The following is a 20,484-nucleotide window of genomic DNA, read 5'->3' as shown; positions in this document are numbered from 1 at the left end:
ATTGTATTTTGGTGCAAATGACACCATGCAATAATAAACGTTGAAATCAACACATTGCATGCACATCCATTTAATTCATACATATGCTACACAATATACAGTTAATGGTCCTTGTCTCTTGCCTCTCTTCTGTCTTTGCTTCCCTTTTTCACCCTTTTTGCATCACCTCGCCGCTCCCTTTACACGACCTTGACTTTCTCCGTAGGTTCTTTCATGGGGAATGGTAGAGTGAATACAAGTAAGGCCTATAAACGAGGAGCTGTGTGACGCCACAGTTTAGACTATCGGCTGAGCTACCAGGCCAGCTGTCAGGGTAGGATTTCACGTCGAGAATTCCATGGATGCGCGAGATTGGTAACCATTTCTCGGCTTTAAGCGACGGGCTGTAGTTGTATACCAGACGGTACAGGTCTATATTTTTTCGCCTACGTCTCCCTTTGTCGCGATAGTGAGGATTATCAAAATCTGAATAGAGTCAAATATGAATGTTCACATCTTTACTCTGACGGCATAGGTCCTACATGCACAGACACACACACAAAAAAAAAAAAATCTCACGCTGTGATACTTATGTGCTGAGAAATTGACTTTTCGTGCGAGTTTGTTTTGTATGTGGTTGTGATTTATGAATACGTGGGGTCGATTTGTGTGTGAATGTGTGTGCGTGCGCATTTGTGTGTGTGTTGTGTGTGTATGTTAGTGTTTTGTGTACTTATGAAAGTAGCCCCGTCGCTCGATGGCATACATCACGGAAGTTGCATTGGAGGGCGCGGCTGTTCCCATACCGACCCATCAGTTGGACGGAAACGACTTCCGTCCCCATCGTTATGCATGTCAAAGCCAGACGCCTAATGCTCCCCACAGCCAATGAAGAAGTCAACAGTAACGACATCCACACGCTCATCTGCCTGCCAAGCGAACGTTACCATAGATACGCATCTTCCTACTTTTTTGTTTCCCGTTGGACATTAATGCTCTGTTGTTGTTATTGAGGATGCTTCTCTTGGCTGATTCACTCTCTTGAAACCACGTTGAGATCATTTCTTCGCGGTGCTTCTTCTATTTCTTCTTTCTACTCATATATAGATTTTTATTTGAGGAAACAATATGGCTATTATGCAAAAGTGTTGTTGCTGGAGCCTGAGAAGTGGATCAGTGTTAAGCGCAGTTTACAGCCTGGTAAGTCTTTTCTTCTCTCCCGGACCCGCCGGCCCTCCCTCTAACACACACACACACACACACACACACACACACACACACGCATTTTTTGTTTTATGATATTCTTTAGTTGAATTTCATTCAATATCAGGCCCATGTTAACAAAGAAATTAAAATGAACAAAAATATGCAGCTGCATTCTTCTCTCTTGTGCTGCTAAAACACATAATAATACACACGCACACACACACACACACACACACACACACACATACACAAACACAGACACAATCACACACACACACTTTTATTTTGGATCTTGACATGTTATCCAGTAGCGTTATCGTTTCGTCAAACTACCATAATAATGTAAACTTAAATACTTTAGATATAGCTTCGTCAGTGATCGCCAGTTATTGATTGTCCCGCAAATACCACGACGCATTTTCCGTACACTGGGGAAAATTGGTACAAAGAGAAGAGCTATCACTCGCAATGACCTTGAAGTATTACTGTTTTTTCATTAGATATGCATCATACACGGGAGTAAATAAACAAACATATCGACACATAAGTGCGCCTATACGTAACAACTATGTGGGTTAGAATGTGAATGATTGTGCTTGTACGTATTGTGTCCTTATACACACACGTATGTTTGTATGCATTGCAGAAATTTAAAGTTATTAACCATTTTCTCTCCACTCCCGTATTAGCGACAAGTGAATATGTCACATGGCTATATGATGGCCTGACTGCCACTCACATTTTAGTCTAACTTTCATCAGGGCGTACATTGTTATTTTTGCTGCTGATAATGAGAGCTTTTGAAATAAGATTATTCTTAAAGGGAATGGCTAGTAACTGATCAGTGGGAATCAGTGGATATGCTGGAAGATGATTGTTCCAATCCTTGTGGGATTCATTTAAGAGTACATTATATATCTATTGTTGTGTGAAAATTATTTGCTTCAGAATGGTCTCATATTCAAGAAATATGCAGTTTAATGTTTCCAGGTTAGTGTGCCTGGTCAGTGACGGGGCATTAATCTGCACATTACTTGAATATGAGACCGTTCTGAAGCGAATAATTTTCACACAACAGTAGATATATAATGTACTCTTAAATGAATCCCACAAGGATTGGAACAATCATCCCTCAGCATTCCCACTGATCGGTTACTAGCCATCCCCTTTAATGACGGAAAGATGACGAGGTTGACTGAGATAGAGATGTTGTGATGGGGGGGGGGGGGGGGGGCTAGAAATGCTATTAAGGGGGATTAGCCGCCACACCAAGTATGCCCAAACAATCGTATGATTTGAGGGTGGGAGGAGTAGGCCTAGCAAAATTAATTCGTTTCGGCGACTGGTTTGACGAGGACAATGTGAAAACGATATGGTAGAGCTGGACGGTAGAATCACAAGACAGACGAAGATCTGAAACGAGTGGGTGGATATCTGGACAAGAACAGGTCAAGGATAAATCGGGAGACAAGAATGACGCGCAAATACACACGCACACACACTTTATCATATATGTATATATATTGCATATATACATGTATGTGCGTACATACATATATACATACATACATACATACATACACATACATAAATGTGTGCATGTGTGTAGTGTATATGTTTTGGTGTCTATTACGAAAATACATTCAGCAAAAAAAGAAGTAAAAACTTTTTCAAGTTCATGATTTTCATAGAATATTTTGATGAAAATCAATGTATTATATATCATATTAAGGGTAATTTAATTGGCTATCAAACTAGTAGGTCAATATAAAGGAAGATTTAATGCGTGATTTGTTTTTGTCCTCCAAGGCACAAAAGTAAACATTGCACAAATTGACATATTGTCTTTTATTTGTAAATGCCCTTTAAGATAACAATGATAACAAAAAACCAGTTTAACACAATGAGAGACATGAATGAAATAGCAAAAATAAGTTTTCGTTCTCTTCATCTCTTTATAACCTCAAACAAAATCAAAGTGGGAAAATTAAGGGGGGAAAAAGAATTTTGTGTCAGCTCAAACTTCAAATGAAATATGGAATAAAGGCACAAAAATGATTGAATGAACAGAATATCTTCATTCATTCATTCATTCATTCATTCATTTAGTTTAGTAATGTAAGAATTCATTAGAAAAATCAAGAACCAAATATAATTTACAATTTTCTCTGATTTGAGGAATCAATTCAAACTTCCTATAATATTGCTTCTTCTCTCGTTTTATTTGGATGTGACAGAAAATTCTTCATTTTCCTCCATTATTTCAGCCTTTATTGATCATTTGATCTTTAAAGATATAATAGGGATCATAGGTATATATTTGCCTCTGACTTTGTTAAATTTGTCTTTCGTTCTTATTGTTACACGGAAGAGCATTTACGCATGAATGACAACTTGTTCATTTTTGCACTTTTTACTATTATGCCTTGGACAAATGTTGGAAGAGAAAAACAAAAATGTTCACTTATTTGTTAGGTCCCCCTTTGTATTGACTTACCAAGTTGATAAAATTACCTTTCATAACTATGGTATCGATACTTTTGATATTTAGCCCCCCAAAAATCTATGAGAAATATAAACTTGAAAAAGTGTTTATTTTCTTTTTTTTTCTTTTTTTTTTCCTGAGTGTAGATAGGCCTAAAATATTATGTCCGACCAAAAAAAAAAAAAAAGTACTTGTCCTCGTCATGTTCATATCTGACGAAGACTACAGTGTATAGGGCCTACCGCTCCGCTGTAGCACAGTTGAGTACAGTGCAGTACTTGGACTTGTACCAAGGGCACATTGGCCAAATTCCTGGGCGATGTTTGTTCAGCCTCCCGCGCGAAAATAGCAGCTCTGTTGCTGACTTGATTTTTGTTGGGGCACATGGGCGGGACTGATAAAAGAACGGAAATGGGGAAGTGAGGAAACGATAGGGTAGTACAAATTGTACATTTCATGTGCACTCGCGCAACTGATGTATGTGTGTGTGTGTGTGTGTGTGTGTGTGTGTGTGTGTGTGTGTGTGTGTGTGTGTGTTTGTGCGTATTGTGTGTATACATATTTATAAGCGTAGATCATGGCAGATGACAAGGCGGAATTAAAGGGACACTCGTCTTTATGTTTTACAACCATTAATAAAACGAGCAAAGTCAAATTGAACAATGAATTCAAAGTTTGATTAACATGAATGAAAATATGAGAAAGTTATTCAATCTTGAAATTGGATTTCAAATTTTTCTCACATTTCACAACAATCAGATACATATCACTGCAGGATAGAACAATATCAATAATACAAAATACAATTCCAAACAGAATCTAGCCACAAAAGTAAATGCAGTGATATATGAGCAGGTAAATAATACAAGGCTATCATACTTCTAAATGCATGAGGAACCAAAGCTCGAGTTCATAATGATTATATGACTGTGAAATATATATATATATATATATATATATATATATATATATATATATATTTATATTTATATATATATACATTACTAATATATAGCTAAATAATACAATGCTACGTGTAAATGCATGAGGAACCAAAGCTCAAGTTCAGAATTATTATAGGACTGTGAAATATGACGGAAACAACTACAAGCAATGATTGAAGTAGACCTATTAGTGGTTCGAAAGATGCAATTAATTTGTTTTTGTTGGTTTGCTTTCAGAGTATATAATTTTGTGACTACTTTCCCGTTGTCAGCGGGAGACTATTGGGGAAGTGATATATATATATATATATATATAGAGGGTGTATATGTATATATATATATATATATATATATATATGTGTGTGTGTGTGTGTGTGTGTGTGTGTATGTATATATATATATATATATATATATATATATATATATATATGTGTGTGTGTGTGTGTGTATATGTATATATATATATATATATATATATATATATATATATGTGTGTGTGTGTGTGTGTGTGTGTATATATAAGTCATTTCATGAAATTGTATGACTAATGATATCGTCTTGATTGTGAAAACACCGACATAATAATCCAGAAACCCATGTGTATTGTCCTACTCTAATAAATCCTCCGCAATTGGGACTGATTAAATTGTGCCTTTCTATTAAGTTGGAATTGTGTTTCGGACGGCTTTGTTTTGTATTGATGCGATTGCCTTCTGTTGATTGGTTTCTGTATCTTAATAACTACTCCAGGAATACCGGAACAATAATGACGTGAAATACCGAGCCATTAGATAACTTAGAAGGCCTACATAGTTAAAGCAGAACTTCGCGTGCCTGCAACCCTTATTAATGTTGAACTATACGCGTTCGAAGTGAGAAGTTTCCCTTTAAATTCATCGACTCATGCGGCGACCGAAATTTGAGGCGACTCAGCCGAAGGGCAGGCAGGGGTAGGCGAGGAATCTTCCAGTGACGGAGTGGGAACTGGAGAGGGAGTTTATAGAAAAGATAGAGCGCTAAGTGGATCCGTCCCAGGCCGAATGTCAAAACGTCAGATGTCACAAACTGTCACGATAATGAAGGAGAGAGGGACCTGATGTAGACAAAACTGGGCGAGGGGCGGGAGGGGAGAGAGAAAGATGAGGAGGAGAGAAAAGGTGAGGAAAGGATCGCTGGGAAGGGGAGAGAACAGGGAGGAAGGCGAAGTGGCGAAAATAATTGAGAGAGGGGGAGATCGAGACAAAGACCACAAGCAGTGGCGCACACAGAGGGGGGCGCAACCGGCGTATACCTCCCCCTTTATTTTTCGTTAAAAACAAAAGAAATGAAAAGGAAATATATGAAATCCCGGAAGTGTCTTTGGAAATGTTAGTTGCGTTCCCCCCCCCCCTTTTTTTTGTTGTTGTTGTTGTTGTTGTTGTTGTTGTACAGAATTCCTGGATCCGCCCCTGATGAGGGATAATGAGGGACAGGCCAGAGACTTAGGGATGCGGGGGACGGAGAGTGTGTGTGTGCGTGCGTGTGAGCTGTGTGTGTGTGTGTGTGTGTGTGTGTGTGTGTGTGTGTGCGATTTCATATCCAAATCAATGTCTACGTTTAACAAAGCCTACATTGTGGACATGATGATGGTATCAGTAACAGGGACACGCAAATTAGTAACGAAAAAGTCGTCACATTTTACTCAAAATCTAACAATTAAATTTAGGTTAAGCATTTAATTTGCAGTCCATAATGAGACTGATGAGGATAATGATGTAGGTGGTGGTGATGATGATGATGATGGAGATGATGTTAATAGTGTAAATTGTCGATGGAGAGCTGAAATTGAATTGACTTGAGTCGATGTGTTTTACGTGGCTGACAAGGAGTCAATGGAAGCCCAGTAGTAAATGGACTGACCATTTTAATTTCTCTCCGAGGAATAGGCGATGAAGTGATTTGCCAATAGGAGAGTAAAGCAATGCGATAAAGCGTGTTTATGTATTATATGATACGAGGGTTGTGGTTAAAACGATGATGACGTTGAAAATGTTGTATTGATAATGATAATATATACCAAGAACAGTAACAACACAACTTTTTACAGTGGTGATGGAAGTGAATCAAAAGAATCACAGTGCCGAATAATGTACATTATTTTACTGCGCGCCATACTATCAAATGCCGATCTCATAAAACTTCACTATTTAGTTATAGCTGGTCATAAACGGAGCTGCTCTTCGATGTCTCGGCAAACTACGACCCTACCTCACGAAGAAGATCACTCACACTTTAGTTCACGCTTTTGTTATTAGTGGGTTAGATAATTGTAACAGTCTGTTGATTAATCTTCCCAAATCGGATTGTTATCATCTTCAAATGATTCAGAACACTGCTGCCCGCATCATTGAAAAGCTCCCCAAGTATAGTGAAATCTCACATACTTTTACTCAACTTCACTGGCTCCCCATTGAAAAGCGTCTCATATTCAAGATTCTCCTGTTAGTTCACAAATTTCAAAATGAAATTAGTCCACAATATCTTAAGGAATTGATCATATCACCTGTTTCCACACGTAGTCGGAGATCACAACATCAATCCCTTCTCCGCATACCTAAAGTTAAAGGGTGTGTACAGTTCTGGTCGAGGTGTAGATTTAGCTGTTAACATTTTGCGAGATATTCAGAAACCACTCTATGAGATGTCAAAGAGCATGCAGTTCTAAGGGGTATCGAAAGTTTATTTGATGAAAATCGGTTTTGAAATGGCTGAGATATCAAAAAACAAGGTGAAACAAAAAGATCCTAATAAAGTTGGGGCATGTCGCCTTTTATTATTAGCACTTTTTTGTATATCTCAGCCATTTGAAAACCAATTTTCATCAAATAAACGTTGAATCCTTCTTAGAATTACATGCTCTTTCATATTTCATGAGAGGCTTTTCATTATCTCACTTAGGAATGTTCAAAACATGAATCCCTACCTCAACCAGTACTGTACAGTCCCTTTAATACAAAGTTTTATGGTGACAGGTCTTTTTCAGTTGTTGCCCCAAGATTGTGGAATTCACTACCACAACATATCTGTCAGTCAGCTTCATTGGTCTCATTCAAATCTTCTTTGAAGACTTATCTATTTGTGAGTTGATATTTTCTTTTTTCTTTGTAAATGTATGTTTGTATTGAAAGTAAATTGTTAAGTACAGTATGTTTTGTGATGAGATTGTAAAGCGCATAGGGAACATTCATTTGTTATATGCGCTAGAAAAATGTCATTATTATTATTATTATTGTCTGTCTTCACTTTTTTTGGGGGGGTGGGGGTGGGGGGAATCACGTGGATACATTATCACAATCCTACTTAGGATTATTTACTAATGTTCGGTCCAGCACGTTTTTCGCTTGGGTTTTTTTTTTTTTTTTTTTTTTAAATTTAACCCTGTCTTCCCAGATTCGAATATATTCACATGATTGAGTATCGTGTTTCTTTAAACTTCCTTAACTAACGATATAAGTGTCCCACTTAATACTCGACCGTCACGTAGATATTTTCTGACTCCTCGCATTGTATACAGCATACATTGTACCCATGATACTGGGGGCCCCAACTGTGGAATGTATGCACTTGTATGCGATACAAAATACATGATGACTATAGTAAATGTTGATAATATATCATTCACTTACAACAACAAAAAAGAAAAAGAAAAGAAGAACCTGATACTTGAGGAAGAGCACTAAATATTCTGGATGGCATCCGGGGATCTTTGTCGGCCAATGAAGGATGAATAATGTTCGTGACATTTATGTTGACATTTATGTTAGCTTGTTAGCTGCTGCTTGTACACCCAAGGTGTCATCAATATGTTCCTGCTGGCGGGGCCACAGTTTACATAAAGGGACCGAACAATGCTGTTCAAGTGAACTACTACAATCATAATTCATCCTCAAATTCCACAATGGGCACGTATGTTCGTGACTCGTTATCTTCTATTAAAAAGTCAATGCATGGCACATGCGCTTTTGTAGCATGTATTATCATAATGGTTTCACATTCAATAATGAAAACTAGCCCTGGGCTGAGTGTTCCACTTCATTAGTGGAAAATAAAACTCGAATCTAATTTAATTTGATTTAATTCAATTTAATTTAATTTAATTTAATTTGATTTAATTTAATTCAATTTAATTTGATTTAATTTAATTTAATTTGATTACTCCTCCTCCTCCTCCTCCTCCTCCTTCTTTTTCTTCTTCAGATATACGCGGCTATCTCTCTTGCACTGGCGGCCTACATGCTCTACATTGAGGACAATGTAGGTGAGTGTACTGACAATGGCTTCTGTAGTGGTGATTATGTCTTTTATAGTCGTTACTGCCCGTTTTCATTTTCGAAATATGGACTGCATCTTCAAGTTGATGCACAAATTTCGTCATTTTGATCTTCCCACTTTACCCTAGACTGACTTACATACAAGTCTTGCTAAATTTCCTCGTTCGAACATAAATTGCATCATTTGCCTGTTTGGATCACATCATACGAAAGTCGAACAAAGTGTCCAATTACATGGAGCAAGAAAGACCTAAATTTCTTGTGTATTATACCAATCGGATTTTTATCAAGACTAAGACAAAATTTGACATCAACGTATCTCATGTCCACATTTATATGGAATTATATATAATGAACATTAAAGTTACACTTCTCTTAAAGTTATTCATCTGATTTCAATGAAACTTTCAATGTTGTTGTGCTTGACTTGGCGTTTAATCTACGTCCTCATGAACACTGAGTGGCATCTTCCTTTTAACTCTTTGTGTACATTAAGTTCCGATTGGCACAGGAAAGTTCATGGCATTGTACACACTGTCCAAAGTCCCTGTCAGGGGAAGGGTTAAGCTGACAGTAAGTGACGTAATCATTGCAGTCTTACTTTGGCCTATATTCTCATCTATCATTATTTTGGGCCTACACTAAGTCTTGTATAAACGAGCTTTCTCCGTGATAGACATTTATAATATATAATAATAAGGCCTTATTTACCCAGGGTAGCCTCTTCAGTGTTGCCACTGTTCTACCAGAGGGCCCTACCATTATTATTACCCTATAGCGTTGCCAGGTACCCATTTATACACCTGGGTCGAGAGGGACATGGTGGGCAAAATATCTTGTCCAAGGACGTCAGGACTGGGCGGGATTCGAACTCGGGTCCTCCGATCGGGAGTCGAGAGTCTTATCCACTGTGCCACAGCGCCCCCATTTCATAACTTCTTTGAAAACATCACCTGACATGCAGTATAGTCATCATCAAATTCTGATGGGGGAAAAGAGACAGAAAACGTATACAATTTTTGTCATATTTTCTTTCTGATATGGTCATGCTTATAGGCAAGGTCGAAGTCAGTGTACATGGATATCAAGTAATCGGTGCGTGATCAGCTCGGTTATCCTGGATGTAAAATCCTGGGGGCATTTCATGAAGCCTTTTGTCCAACAAGGATTATTGTGGGACAAAGTGTTGTGGGACAATTTTGCTCTCAGCCAATCACATGCAAGGATTTCAGTAGCTTAGCATAACAGTTTGTCAGAAATAATATCTGACAAAACACTTCATGAAATGCTCCCCTGAGTATCGCAAGGAGTCTTCTTTGTACATAATTATTAGTTAACGACCCTTCAATATTCTTCTGTTGGCTCGTTGTTTGTTTGTTTGTTTGTTTATTTGTTTGTTTGTTTGTTTTTCCTAGTTGCAAGCAAGAACAGAATCATATTCGTGTCTAGCGCCATCGTCATACTGGTGTTCGTCGCTATTCTGATCTGTTCCATCATCCTCCTCTTCTCCATACCTCGGGTGAGTTCATCCGAAGGACATCCAAGGCCCCAATACTTGACGCTATAATAATATAATTGTTTTGGGGTTAAAGCCACTGTTTACAACAGAGAGCAGTGATTTCAAAGATATAATTGAGCTATCACATTTGATGTATATGTGTAGGTCAGTTGCATCAAAACATCGTACCGTATAAAGATTTTTGCACACAAAAAACACATAAATTATAAAGAGATATTTCTATAACTGTAGACGGTTTATTAGAGAAACAATTTCAATCAAACTATATTGTTCACATTTTTTATATTATTTTAACAATACTTAACATTGATTATACTGTAAGCTTTCTGTCAGCAATCGGTCAGACATGATCGGCATTAGCTTTAAAAGGGTATCAACAGAGGTGGTAGTGAGATAAGCAAAGATATGCATTTTATAATAGAATATACAAATGCTCAATATTACTCGGCTTCCGTAATATATATTATCATCACAAGTATAGACACGCAGATAGAGTCGGGGAATTACTATCAAAGGTGAAGTAAAACGGAATTCGAAAAGATCGAAAGTGATGCGTTATTTTATGGTAGATAAACGACACATTTTCATGCGATTCTGACAAATAGTGTTGCATTATACATTGTGATGTCTGCCACATACGAGTATCTCACCGCGACGCTAATGTGGATGTCTCGCCCTCTTGCTGCACTCGATTTACTTTGCAGACAAAGCAAAGAATTCAAGTGTATTTGATATTTTCCTTGTGCTCTGAAGCATTCATGGGAATTATCTCTAAAATTAATTAACATCTGAATCACTCTGCCTTTTCCTCTCACACAAAATTTCTTTCTTCTCTTCCTTTCTCTATTACATTTTTGTTTATCTATAATGTAGGAAAAGCACCGTCTGTTTGTGCCGTATATTATCGTCATGGCTATCTATGTTATGATCGAGATATTCATGCTCATCGCTTCTCTGGTCCAGCTGGTAAGCTAGAATCACTCTTTTTTTCACTTCCTTCTTTAACATTCCACATTTCATACAATTTTACATCCCACGTAATTTCAAGTGAGAAGTACTGTTCAAAAAAGTAAATTTCAGATAGAAATAAACAAGCAAATACGAATAATGTGTAATAATAATGAGAAATTTACAAAGGAAAGCAGAAGCTTGTAGAATGTAGACTCCATAGAAATGATATAAGCGTTTAGTACAATGTATCAATGACGAAAAGTGACGAAAAAATACGAGGAAGCAAAATGTCGATAATGCAATAAAGCTACGTACAAAGTCAAGCACAAAAGTAACATACAGTGTTTTTAAAATTAACCCTTAGAGTAACAACGCTTAGTAACAATTTAGTCAAACAAATTTAGTCACCCAGGCGAGACTTCGGTGTGAGAATACAAAGATATTTCCAGGTGATCAGGATAGAACAATCGTGGGATTTTAAGAAATTATCGTTTAGATTTAGCTTAAAGGAACTTAAACAACTTGATTGGAACACAACGGCATATAAATTCCAAGAAGTTATCAACACCTTGATAGTTTGTTCCAAATAAAGGGTTTGTATGTGAAACTGTACTAACTTAATCGTTTGATATGGGTACATGCCGACCAGAGATCGGTTCGATGGTGTGTACAGCCATGATGACAAATAAAGGTCACTGCAAGACACGCCAGTCGCTTGTCTTAGGTTGGCTTGAGATTTTGCGCAATCTACTTCTGCATATGAAGTTCACTAATTAATGATGATGATAACACCAATAATAATGATAAGATTGTACTTAACGGGGATAGCACCCACCAGAATGGAGAACTGCATTCCCTACTTGTGAGGGCGCTATCAGGATCGCTAACACAGCTCTGATGATGACAGGCACAATTTAAAATACGTGGGCAAAGATCAATGCAGAGGGGCAAAATCTTGCCAAAGGACGTTAATATATTTGTTGTTGTTTTAAAAGAAAAGAAGAGAAAAAAAAACGTTACCCTGTTAAAATATTATATGATATATGCTGAAATAATAAATACCCCGGGCAAGCTTGACAGAGAGGAAAATCTGTTTGTATCACTGTAATGATTGTCAGAGTGTATTTGATTGTCTACAGATACGGACGTTCACCGGAATGGGATTTTTCTACGTATTGTTCAACATACTCTGCGTAGCATTGAACGTAAGTTACAGTTGCTTTCTTTCTTTATTATTTTTTTTTTTGCTTACTTTCATTTTTCTGTTTCACCTACATTTCAATTCGTTTATTTCATTTCCAACAAACTATAATTACAGCATAACATTTGCAAATAAAAATTATACGTAATCGAAGATGCTTTTGATATGGGCATGGATTCCTCGTGTAGCAGTGTAACAAAAAGAGTTTTTCAATCCCAAGTCTTATTCGCTTCACTTAATTTGATAAAGGAAAAGAATATTTCTTGGAGACAGGTTGTCAGTCATGGTGACTGATTTAGGTTGAAATTAGCTGACTGAGCTGGATAACATCTGGATTAAAGGTATTAGCCCACATTTGCAAACCCACGAAAATCAAAACTGCATAAAACAGGTCCAAGATGACTTCAAGTACAAGTTATAACAGTAACATACCTCACCTGTTGCTCTTTGTCTATACCATTCGATAAAAGAGAGAAAATCATCGTCTTAAAATCAATTTTCAAACCGGGTCAACCCGACCCAAAATCGAATTACGAGCGCGGGCTAGCTACGTACATGTAACTTACACATGTATCGCATGCATGTAGTACGTACGTGGACCGGAGCTAGCGAGCGTTATACGCATGCATACGGTGCATTTTCATTTATTTTTATGAAAGTAGTGGACTAATTGGAACGAAATTTTGCACAGGTGTTACTGCAATCATACCCAAACTCCATGCTAACTATGAGACCAATTGCTGCAGGTTTAGAAATGTGGGCTAATACCTTTAAAAAATAATAATCAAGTAAACAAACGTTTTGAATTAATGTTGTCACTATCATCACCATGCAAATGGTGTATTCTGTAAAACACTATCAAGATTCATGATTCAAATCTATTTTCATTTCCATCAAATAAACAGAGAAATTACATACAATGTATGAGCTATAAATATGGTTATGGGGACAATCAAACAGGGTAAAAAAATCAAACATGGTACAAAATCGCTCATTTGCATAGTATACATTTACCGTTTTTGAAGCATGTAAAAATCACTTCTCAACTACATTCCCTTATATTTTCACTCTATAAGAGGGACACTGGTATCATGTAGAATCATACAGTTCATGCAGCCTATAGGCCATGCTATTCAGTTCCAGTTTTTTTTTTTTGTGTGTTTTTTTTTTAGTGAGATTTGTTACACCTTATTACATTCTCTAGTTATCACTTAGATCTCTTCATAACAATATTCATTTCTTAATTGGGAATAGAAATGTGTCATCCCGCATACAGTCTTAATAATTTAAACACGTGCTATCAATTCTTGCGACTGCAATAACAACTCAAGCAGAATGTTAAAAAAAATGCTACAATGAAGCAATGTTAATTTAACAACATTCAAAACCGAAGTGCAATTAAAACAAAAATAGACATGTGTTTAGTTCTCCTGGTCACGGTGGTGGTCAGCTACCCCCTCCCCCTCCCCACATTTCTCTCCTTACGTAACATTTTTACTTGATAAAAAATATGTCTTTATTCTCTATTTCTTTGGCGGGAACAGAGAGTATGTAGAAATTACAAATCATAGATTACATGACCATCACCTGACCTTCGTTTTTCTTCCTCTCAAAAAAACAAGAATGAAAATTAATGTAAAATCCGCGTTTCGTTTGCGTGTTATCCGTTTGTTTTCCTGTAGGGTGGATGGAAGTTTCAATAAACTTCCTATTACTTATCCCAAACTTCCCTCAAGCTAGTCCGGAATAGTAAAATTGAATATAGTATGTTATCTAGTCCTCCTCAGAGGAATGATAATGTCAAATGGGACAGGTTTATTATGATCACGTGTTGCAAAACACGTTAAAAGAGAAAAGAGATATTTGTCTTTATCCTGCGGTCTAAGTAAGATATGAAAGTCACGATGAGAAGCATGTCTAAGCACGTGGCCATGTTTCTAAAATTCTTGCTATGGCGCCTCCTCTTCCAGATCACGTGCATTCTGTGTGTGACGTCATACTACCAGGTTATTCGAGACAGCCTGGACACAACCGCGCCGGCAACAAACTACGCCTGAAATTAGCACCGAATATTATGAAATATATATCTTGACAAGGTTATCATAATAATAATGTAATCATGCTATGATATCAACAAAGTACTGAGTGTAATCATTTATAATGAATGTTTGTGTATTTTTCAATGTATAAGGAAGGTAGAAAAATTAAATAAAACTATACATTGGTACATGAAAGCAAGTAGGCCCCTGTAAGATACCGCTGGATTTTCCAGTATTGGGATATGAGGCCACAGGGCCCCGTTTTATCAAAAGATAAAATTAATTTTAAGTCAAGATAATCAATGATTAACCTCTCAAATCAACTCTAAGTCCATACACCTGACATGCCTGATGCTGTGTAAACATAATGTGTGACTGCTCAGGTTTACCTTCACTGACGCCTTGTTTGATTATGTAATGTAATTATGTGAATTGCTACCAAAAACACTTGGATATATTATAAATCAAGAAAAATCGCATCGGGCTTACTGTCGACTACTGTATCAACACTGTCACCATTTTAGGCCTTCTCTTCTGCAATAAATGTCTCATGAGATTTATCGAATCGACAAAATGATGATTAGATATATCAATACTTTGAAACCGTAACCAGTGTGGCTAGGAAAGCAGGGGACTACATGCAATTCCCGTGAAGTGCAAGTCTGATTTTCCCAGAATATCCTCCCCGCACGGTGTATGGAAAGCGCGATAGTCTTGTAGAGGGCACTGCTGCCATTTTATAATTGAGGCAACTATGCCACGCACCCTGATTATGTCATCTTATATATGGTTATGTGTAACATGTTCAGTCACTATATGAGATGATGGCATCACATCATGAACTGCGAACGACTTTCCATTGCTTTGTTCCAAATTTATTCTTCTAGCTTGCTTGAGTGATGCTGTGTGTCCGATGTGACAATACATGTAAAAGCCATACAATTATACACACCAAGTTGCAGTACTTCCTTTGAGAATGACCTCTCTTTATAAGCAAACTGTTGTGTCCCTTGGTTGGTTAGACATTCTATCTATTAATTTCTAGTGAAGTTAGTTTTACACTTCACTTCGCGTTACTTCACTTCACTTAACTTCACTTCACTTCACTTCACTTCACTTCACTTCTGAGCGTGAACAAGTTTATCAAAACAAGAAAATGTACAAAGAGAATACGATTTCAAAAACTGCTAAAAGAACCAGTGTGATTATAAAAAACACACTACTGAGAGAGAATATAGGAATTAACCGTATAGACATTTTAGAGATGTGGAATGGATGAATATGAAGAAAACCCCGTGCTTTTAAGGCATCAGATTGCTTGTTTTCAAATGAAAATAATATTTTCTCATATACTGCAATAGTGTTTACACCGTACGTACTGGCACTAAATCATCAGATCTCAGTAAATGAAGGCAATCGATTTATTATCTTACTTCATCTTCATTAGTGGTCACGCGACTTTTTCATGAACAGAAGATTTAAAGAGAAAATTTATGCTCGATATGGCAGTATGAGGGCAGATTTTGACATCATGATACAACATGAGATAGGCAATATAAATTGTGCTTTCCGGTGTTTTTTATGTTTGACGGGGAATACATGGGTTGACGTCTGTGCATTCTTGATTTTTTTCTCTCATTTTTTATTCCAATGTTCTTTCATGGCTGTAGGTTAACTCATAGTTCCAAAATGTTGTCTTCCAGCTAAATGTTAACATATCTTACAATATAATGTTCTGAAAAAGTACTTCTTTCATGCTCTGTCATAAGTGTCCTTGAATAAGCTGATTGCCTTTAATGCTACCAGCGCTAATTATATACCTTCACGTTCTTAACCATTTATTACCGCCCAACTATACATCTTGCTAATAAAATCATCTATAAACCAAAAGATGGCTATATGTCTATATGGCTAGACTGGTCCTATACGTATTTTGTTGTTGTTTCCTCCTTATTTTGTTCATTGTAAGTCACATTTTGATTGACAATTGTGAGACTTTGCAAAGTACTGTATTTGCATTATCAAAATATTATGATATATATGTATAATATATTATATGTTATCATATATATATATATATATGTATATATATATATATATATATATATATATATAATACACTCTACAAATTCATTACTGTATACATGACTCATGAGTGTGTTCATTCTTGAATATTCGCCTACATACTATATACGTGTTAGTTTTTTGTGTGGCAGCGTCATGGTACGAATGCATTAACCTTTTTTTAAAGATGAAGAATGTTGATGATGATAGAAATTAACATTTTTCAGGAAAGGGGTTTGATTTGTTGTGTCATTTCAAAAGTCTGTGGAAGAATGTCCACATTATTTTGTTTGTCTGCTAATGTCTTTGCTGGTCTTCAACATTTTTTTTTTCCACTGAGTAATCAATTTTCTCGCTTGCGTTACGAACAAGAGTTTTCACACATGTTCCCCTACACCTTCATATAATTCCAAGATAGACATTAATCTATTAACGACTGTTAACTTCATAGTAGATTGCCTCGACCTAGAAATTCGGAATCTTGCTTTCATAGGTTATAATTTTAAAGAGCTAAAAATTGACGATATATATAATATTCAGGTACATGCATCTATATGCAATAACTCTTTTGGAAGCCCTCGTTACCTCTCAGTGAATATTACCACACGCTGGATATACATTATACAGATCTTTGCCAAACAAAATTACTGTCCATGATATTGTCAACCTGAATTTCTGAATGCCTTCATGATTAAAGATAATGAAAAAAAGCTTCATGGTCCTCCATTTCTCACCACACAGTTTTCCAGCTACTAGTATTCGGCATGTCATTGAAAATAACCAGAGACAAAGTTGTCCAAGAACTTTATACAGCAATGCAAGAAGAGCCTTTTAGCCTGTATCGCATACCTCCCTCATAACAAAACATAAATAAACAATAACAAGGAAATCCAAGGCCATTAGCTATACCCCTCAAACAAAGTGGTATAGGTGGTGGTACAAAAGGCGCCGGGAAGTTTTCGTAAACTGCATGGCACTCTGTTCATCAAGAAGATTAGGTCTATACAGCTTCGACGCCATGTCTGCGTGTTGTTATCTGTCTGCTGACGTAATTTGCATATTACGAGCCTTATCCAACTCCACCGAAAGAACTCCTCTCCTCATCTGACCACTGATCCGTTCTTCCACAACAATGGTGCCAAAGACCTATTCACTATAGAACGATACGCAGTGCGGTCACCACACTTGTATTTACAGCATAGAGATCAGTGGGTCACCTCAAGGGAGGGGTACATAGGGTTCGTGGGCTACAGGTAGGATTAGTCTTTTACAGCTGTAGATCAACTAGACCAATACAAATCATGGGGGAAAGGACAGGCTGATTTTCTCCTCACATTCTCAACATCCCGTGCGTAGATGACGTCATCCGAGGAAATCTACAGCGCTGTAAACATTTCGCCGTTACGGTTCATGTATTCATCTAAAAAACATATAGCTTATTGCGTTGCAAACTTCAAATCAAGATTGTCAAGCCCTTGGGACATCACTTCTGACATTATACTGCCCTAGTCGATACCCAACGACACGTTTCAACAGGGAATGATGGTGGTAAGGATATTACTTGCCATCCTCGTTGTCTGCCTGTGGGGCCGTGAAGCTGCGTCGTCACATTCGTCTGAATCAGGTAAAGCTTTCTATATTGTGACAAATCCGGTGGGTACACGTGACAGTTGTCACTAAGTCATATTCTAATATACCTTGTATTTATTTATATACACATGTAGTAAGGTCAATTTTCAGGCGTGGTGTGGTGCTTACAGATCTATACAGTGCAAAATACCGTATGCCCACCCCACTTCCCCCCCCCCCACCCCCACCCCAAAAAAATACAACGGGACCCTCCGCAACTATTACTTAAAAAGATAGTGAATCAATGCAAATACAATTTCAGGTTATGAAACTATAGTGAAAACTTACATTGTATTACCCACGTCTTACAGTAAACCCCATCGCATTTGCTTCAGTGGTCGAATAAAAATGAGGATTTTTGTAGAGCATTACAGGAATCCCTTCCCTCCAAGTTTTGTCTATTGTGTTCACACATTGATAGGTAGTTCCAAGACTATCTAAGCACTAAACTTGTAAGAAACAGACCCATGACAAGCTTTCTGTGACTACTTAACCGAATTGAATTGAGTTTTCTGCCGTTATAGGTGAGATATTATGTTTTTAGACATTGCATTAGCATTCAGGTTGTTTAATCATTTTGAAAGTTTTTTGGGGGGGACATATTGCACACTGAATGGTCTAGCGATCTGAACTTGATAGTGACAAAAAAACAGAATTATTGATGTTGATCATAAGTACACGTACCTCAGCATAGGCATGATAAGAGAGCAAGACATGTACATTTGCAACTTATAAATGCAAGACAAGGAGACTGATATCTGGTATGGAAGGATTCCAATATGAAACATGCATTAGGCACTATCTGAATGATTACATGTTTATTATTTTCTATTTTATGCTGACTAGTAGGCCTATCACCATCAAATCTGTGATCATCAATTCATTCTCAAAGTAGTAAATCATCATACAATGTAATATACTAGAAGACAGCAAGTGATTCAAGATGGTTAAATCAATTTCTCATTCGGGAAAAATCTGTCACGCCTTTCTCATGCGCAGCGTGTGTGAGTGCACAAAAGAGTAATGCATTTATGCAGGAAGGTGAGTGGCGCCTCCCTGATGTGCCAAGAAAAAAATGTATATGCATTATTATCTTGACTCCGGAAAATAAAGGCTGAAGTTGACTACAGTAATTCATCACAATTACAACAATATTTGTTCTCTCTCTGTCTGTATAACATCATATTTAAATTACATAATGATTAGGGGCGTCCGTACATGTACATAGCGTTTGTACAAGTATCATTTGGCTCGGAAAAATATGTTCCTAGAAAACTGTGTTTTCAATGGCCTACAAAGCGATGACCAAATAATCACATGTTAAATATGCGAAAAAAAGTTATGTACGTGTACTTTCATCATGCGACTTCGACGCTCCATGCACACTGATACCTCATAACTACAAATTATGTTTGTAGTTAAAACACAAGAAAGGCGTTTTGTCATTTTGCATACATAGATTTATTTTTCTTTAATCTAATACGTTAGGTAATTAATGAAAGTAATTACAAGTGTATGTTAATTCCCATGAATATCATGAATATCTCTGTTTCAAAGCCATAAACTGCTTTATGATCTATTCTGTCATTTTGTAGGTTATCATGATTCATGGCCCTCAGACAACTCATTTTCGTCCATATCACATCATTCGGATAGTGACTCAAGCTGGTGGAGTAGTCAAGATAGTAGCTATTTCCAAGAGTGTCCAGAGCGAGAAAACCCGTGTGAAAACGACGCCCATTGCTACCAATTCATGGGAGAAGTATGGTGCGTCTGTCCTATAGATACAACCGGTGAATTCTGCGAAACAGGTAAATGAAATGTTTGTTTTTTCAAAACAATTTTCACCTTTTGTGATCAATGAGATTATTAGTGTATACACAATTTTGAAAATGATGACCACGCATTATTGTCACTGTATGTAGTTGAAAATGGCATCCATTGCAATTTACAATTACAGCTGAACATGCTCCCGAAAACATTATATCTTAGCAGGGGGCATTTTCATGTTCTAAATACTATTCTATCATTTGTTGGGATGGAACCTGAAACTAACTATGAAAACGTAAGTCAAGAGCGCCGTCATTAAACTGAGATTTGTGTATCTTAAATATGACATGATTCGTATGGTTGCTGATGTATTAGACACAAATTGAA

At 37.0% G+C, this 20,484-nt stretch overlaps 1 protein-coding gene across 1 annotated transcript; it reads left to right on the top strand.

Moving 5' to 3' along the window:
* Positions 1 to 834: 834 nt before the first annotated feature.
* LOC139742401 (uncharacterized) lies at positions 835 to 16,529 on the top strand. Its single transcript, XM_071652973.1, has 6 exons — positions 835 to 1,179; positions 8,851 to 8,911; positions 10,340 to 10,443; positions 11,317 to 11,409; positions 12,534 to 12,599; positions 14,566 to 16,529. Exons 1-6 carry the CDS (start codon positions 1,108 to 1,110, stop codon positions 14,650 to 14,652), a joined length of 483 nt encoding a protein of 160 aa, XP_071509074.1. The 5' UTR covers positions 835 to 1,107; the 3' UTR covers positions 14,653 to 16,529.
* The last annotated feature ends 3,955 nt before the right edge of the window (positions 16,530 to 20,484 follow it).

This window comes from Diadema antillarum, unplaced genomic scaffold (genome assembly GCF_040938485.1).
Source record: "Diadema antillarum isolate AM-2024a unplaced genomic scaffold, OU_Dant_1.0 seq00000998_RagTag, whole genome shotgun sequence".
NCBI lineage: Eukaryota > Metazoa > Echinodermata > Echinoidea > Diadematoida > Diadematidae > Diadema > Diadema antillarum.
Note: the sequence above shows the minus strand (reverse complement) of the source record. Positions and strands in the feature narration are given on the sequence as shown.

Bases quoted from the DNA above. Each gene is read 5' to 3' on its own strand.
- LOC139742401 (XM_071652973.1), top strand. From the start codon at position 1,108: ATGGCTATTATGCAAAAGTGTTGTTGCTGGAGCCTGAGAAGTGGATCA. The intron at 8,912-10,339 runs GTGAGTGTACTG...TGTTTTTCCTAG, and splicing joins CTACATTGAGGACAATGTAG to TTGCAAGCAAGAACAGAATC. The intron at 12,600-14,565 runs GTAAGTTACAGT...CTCCTCTTCCAG, and splicing joins TACTCTGCGTAGCATTGAAC to ATCACGTGCATTCTGTGTGT.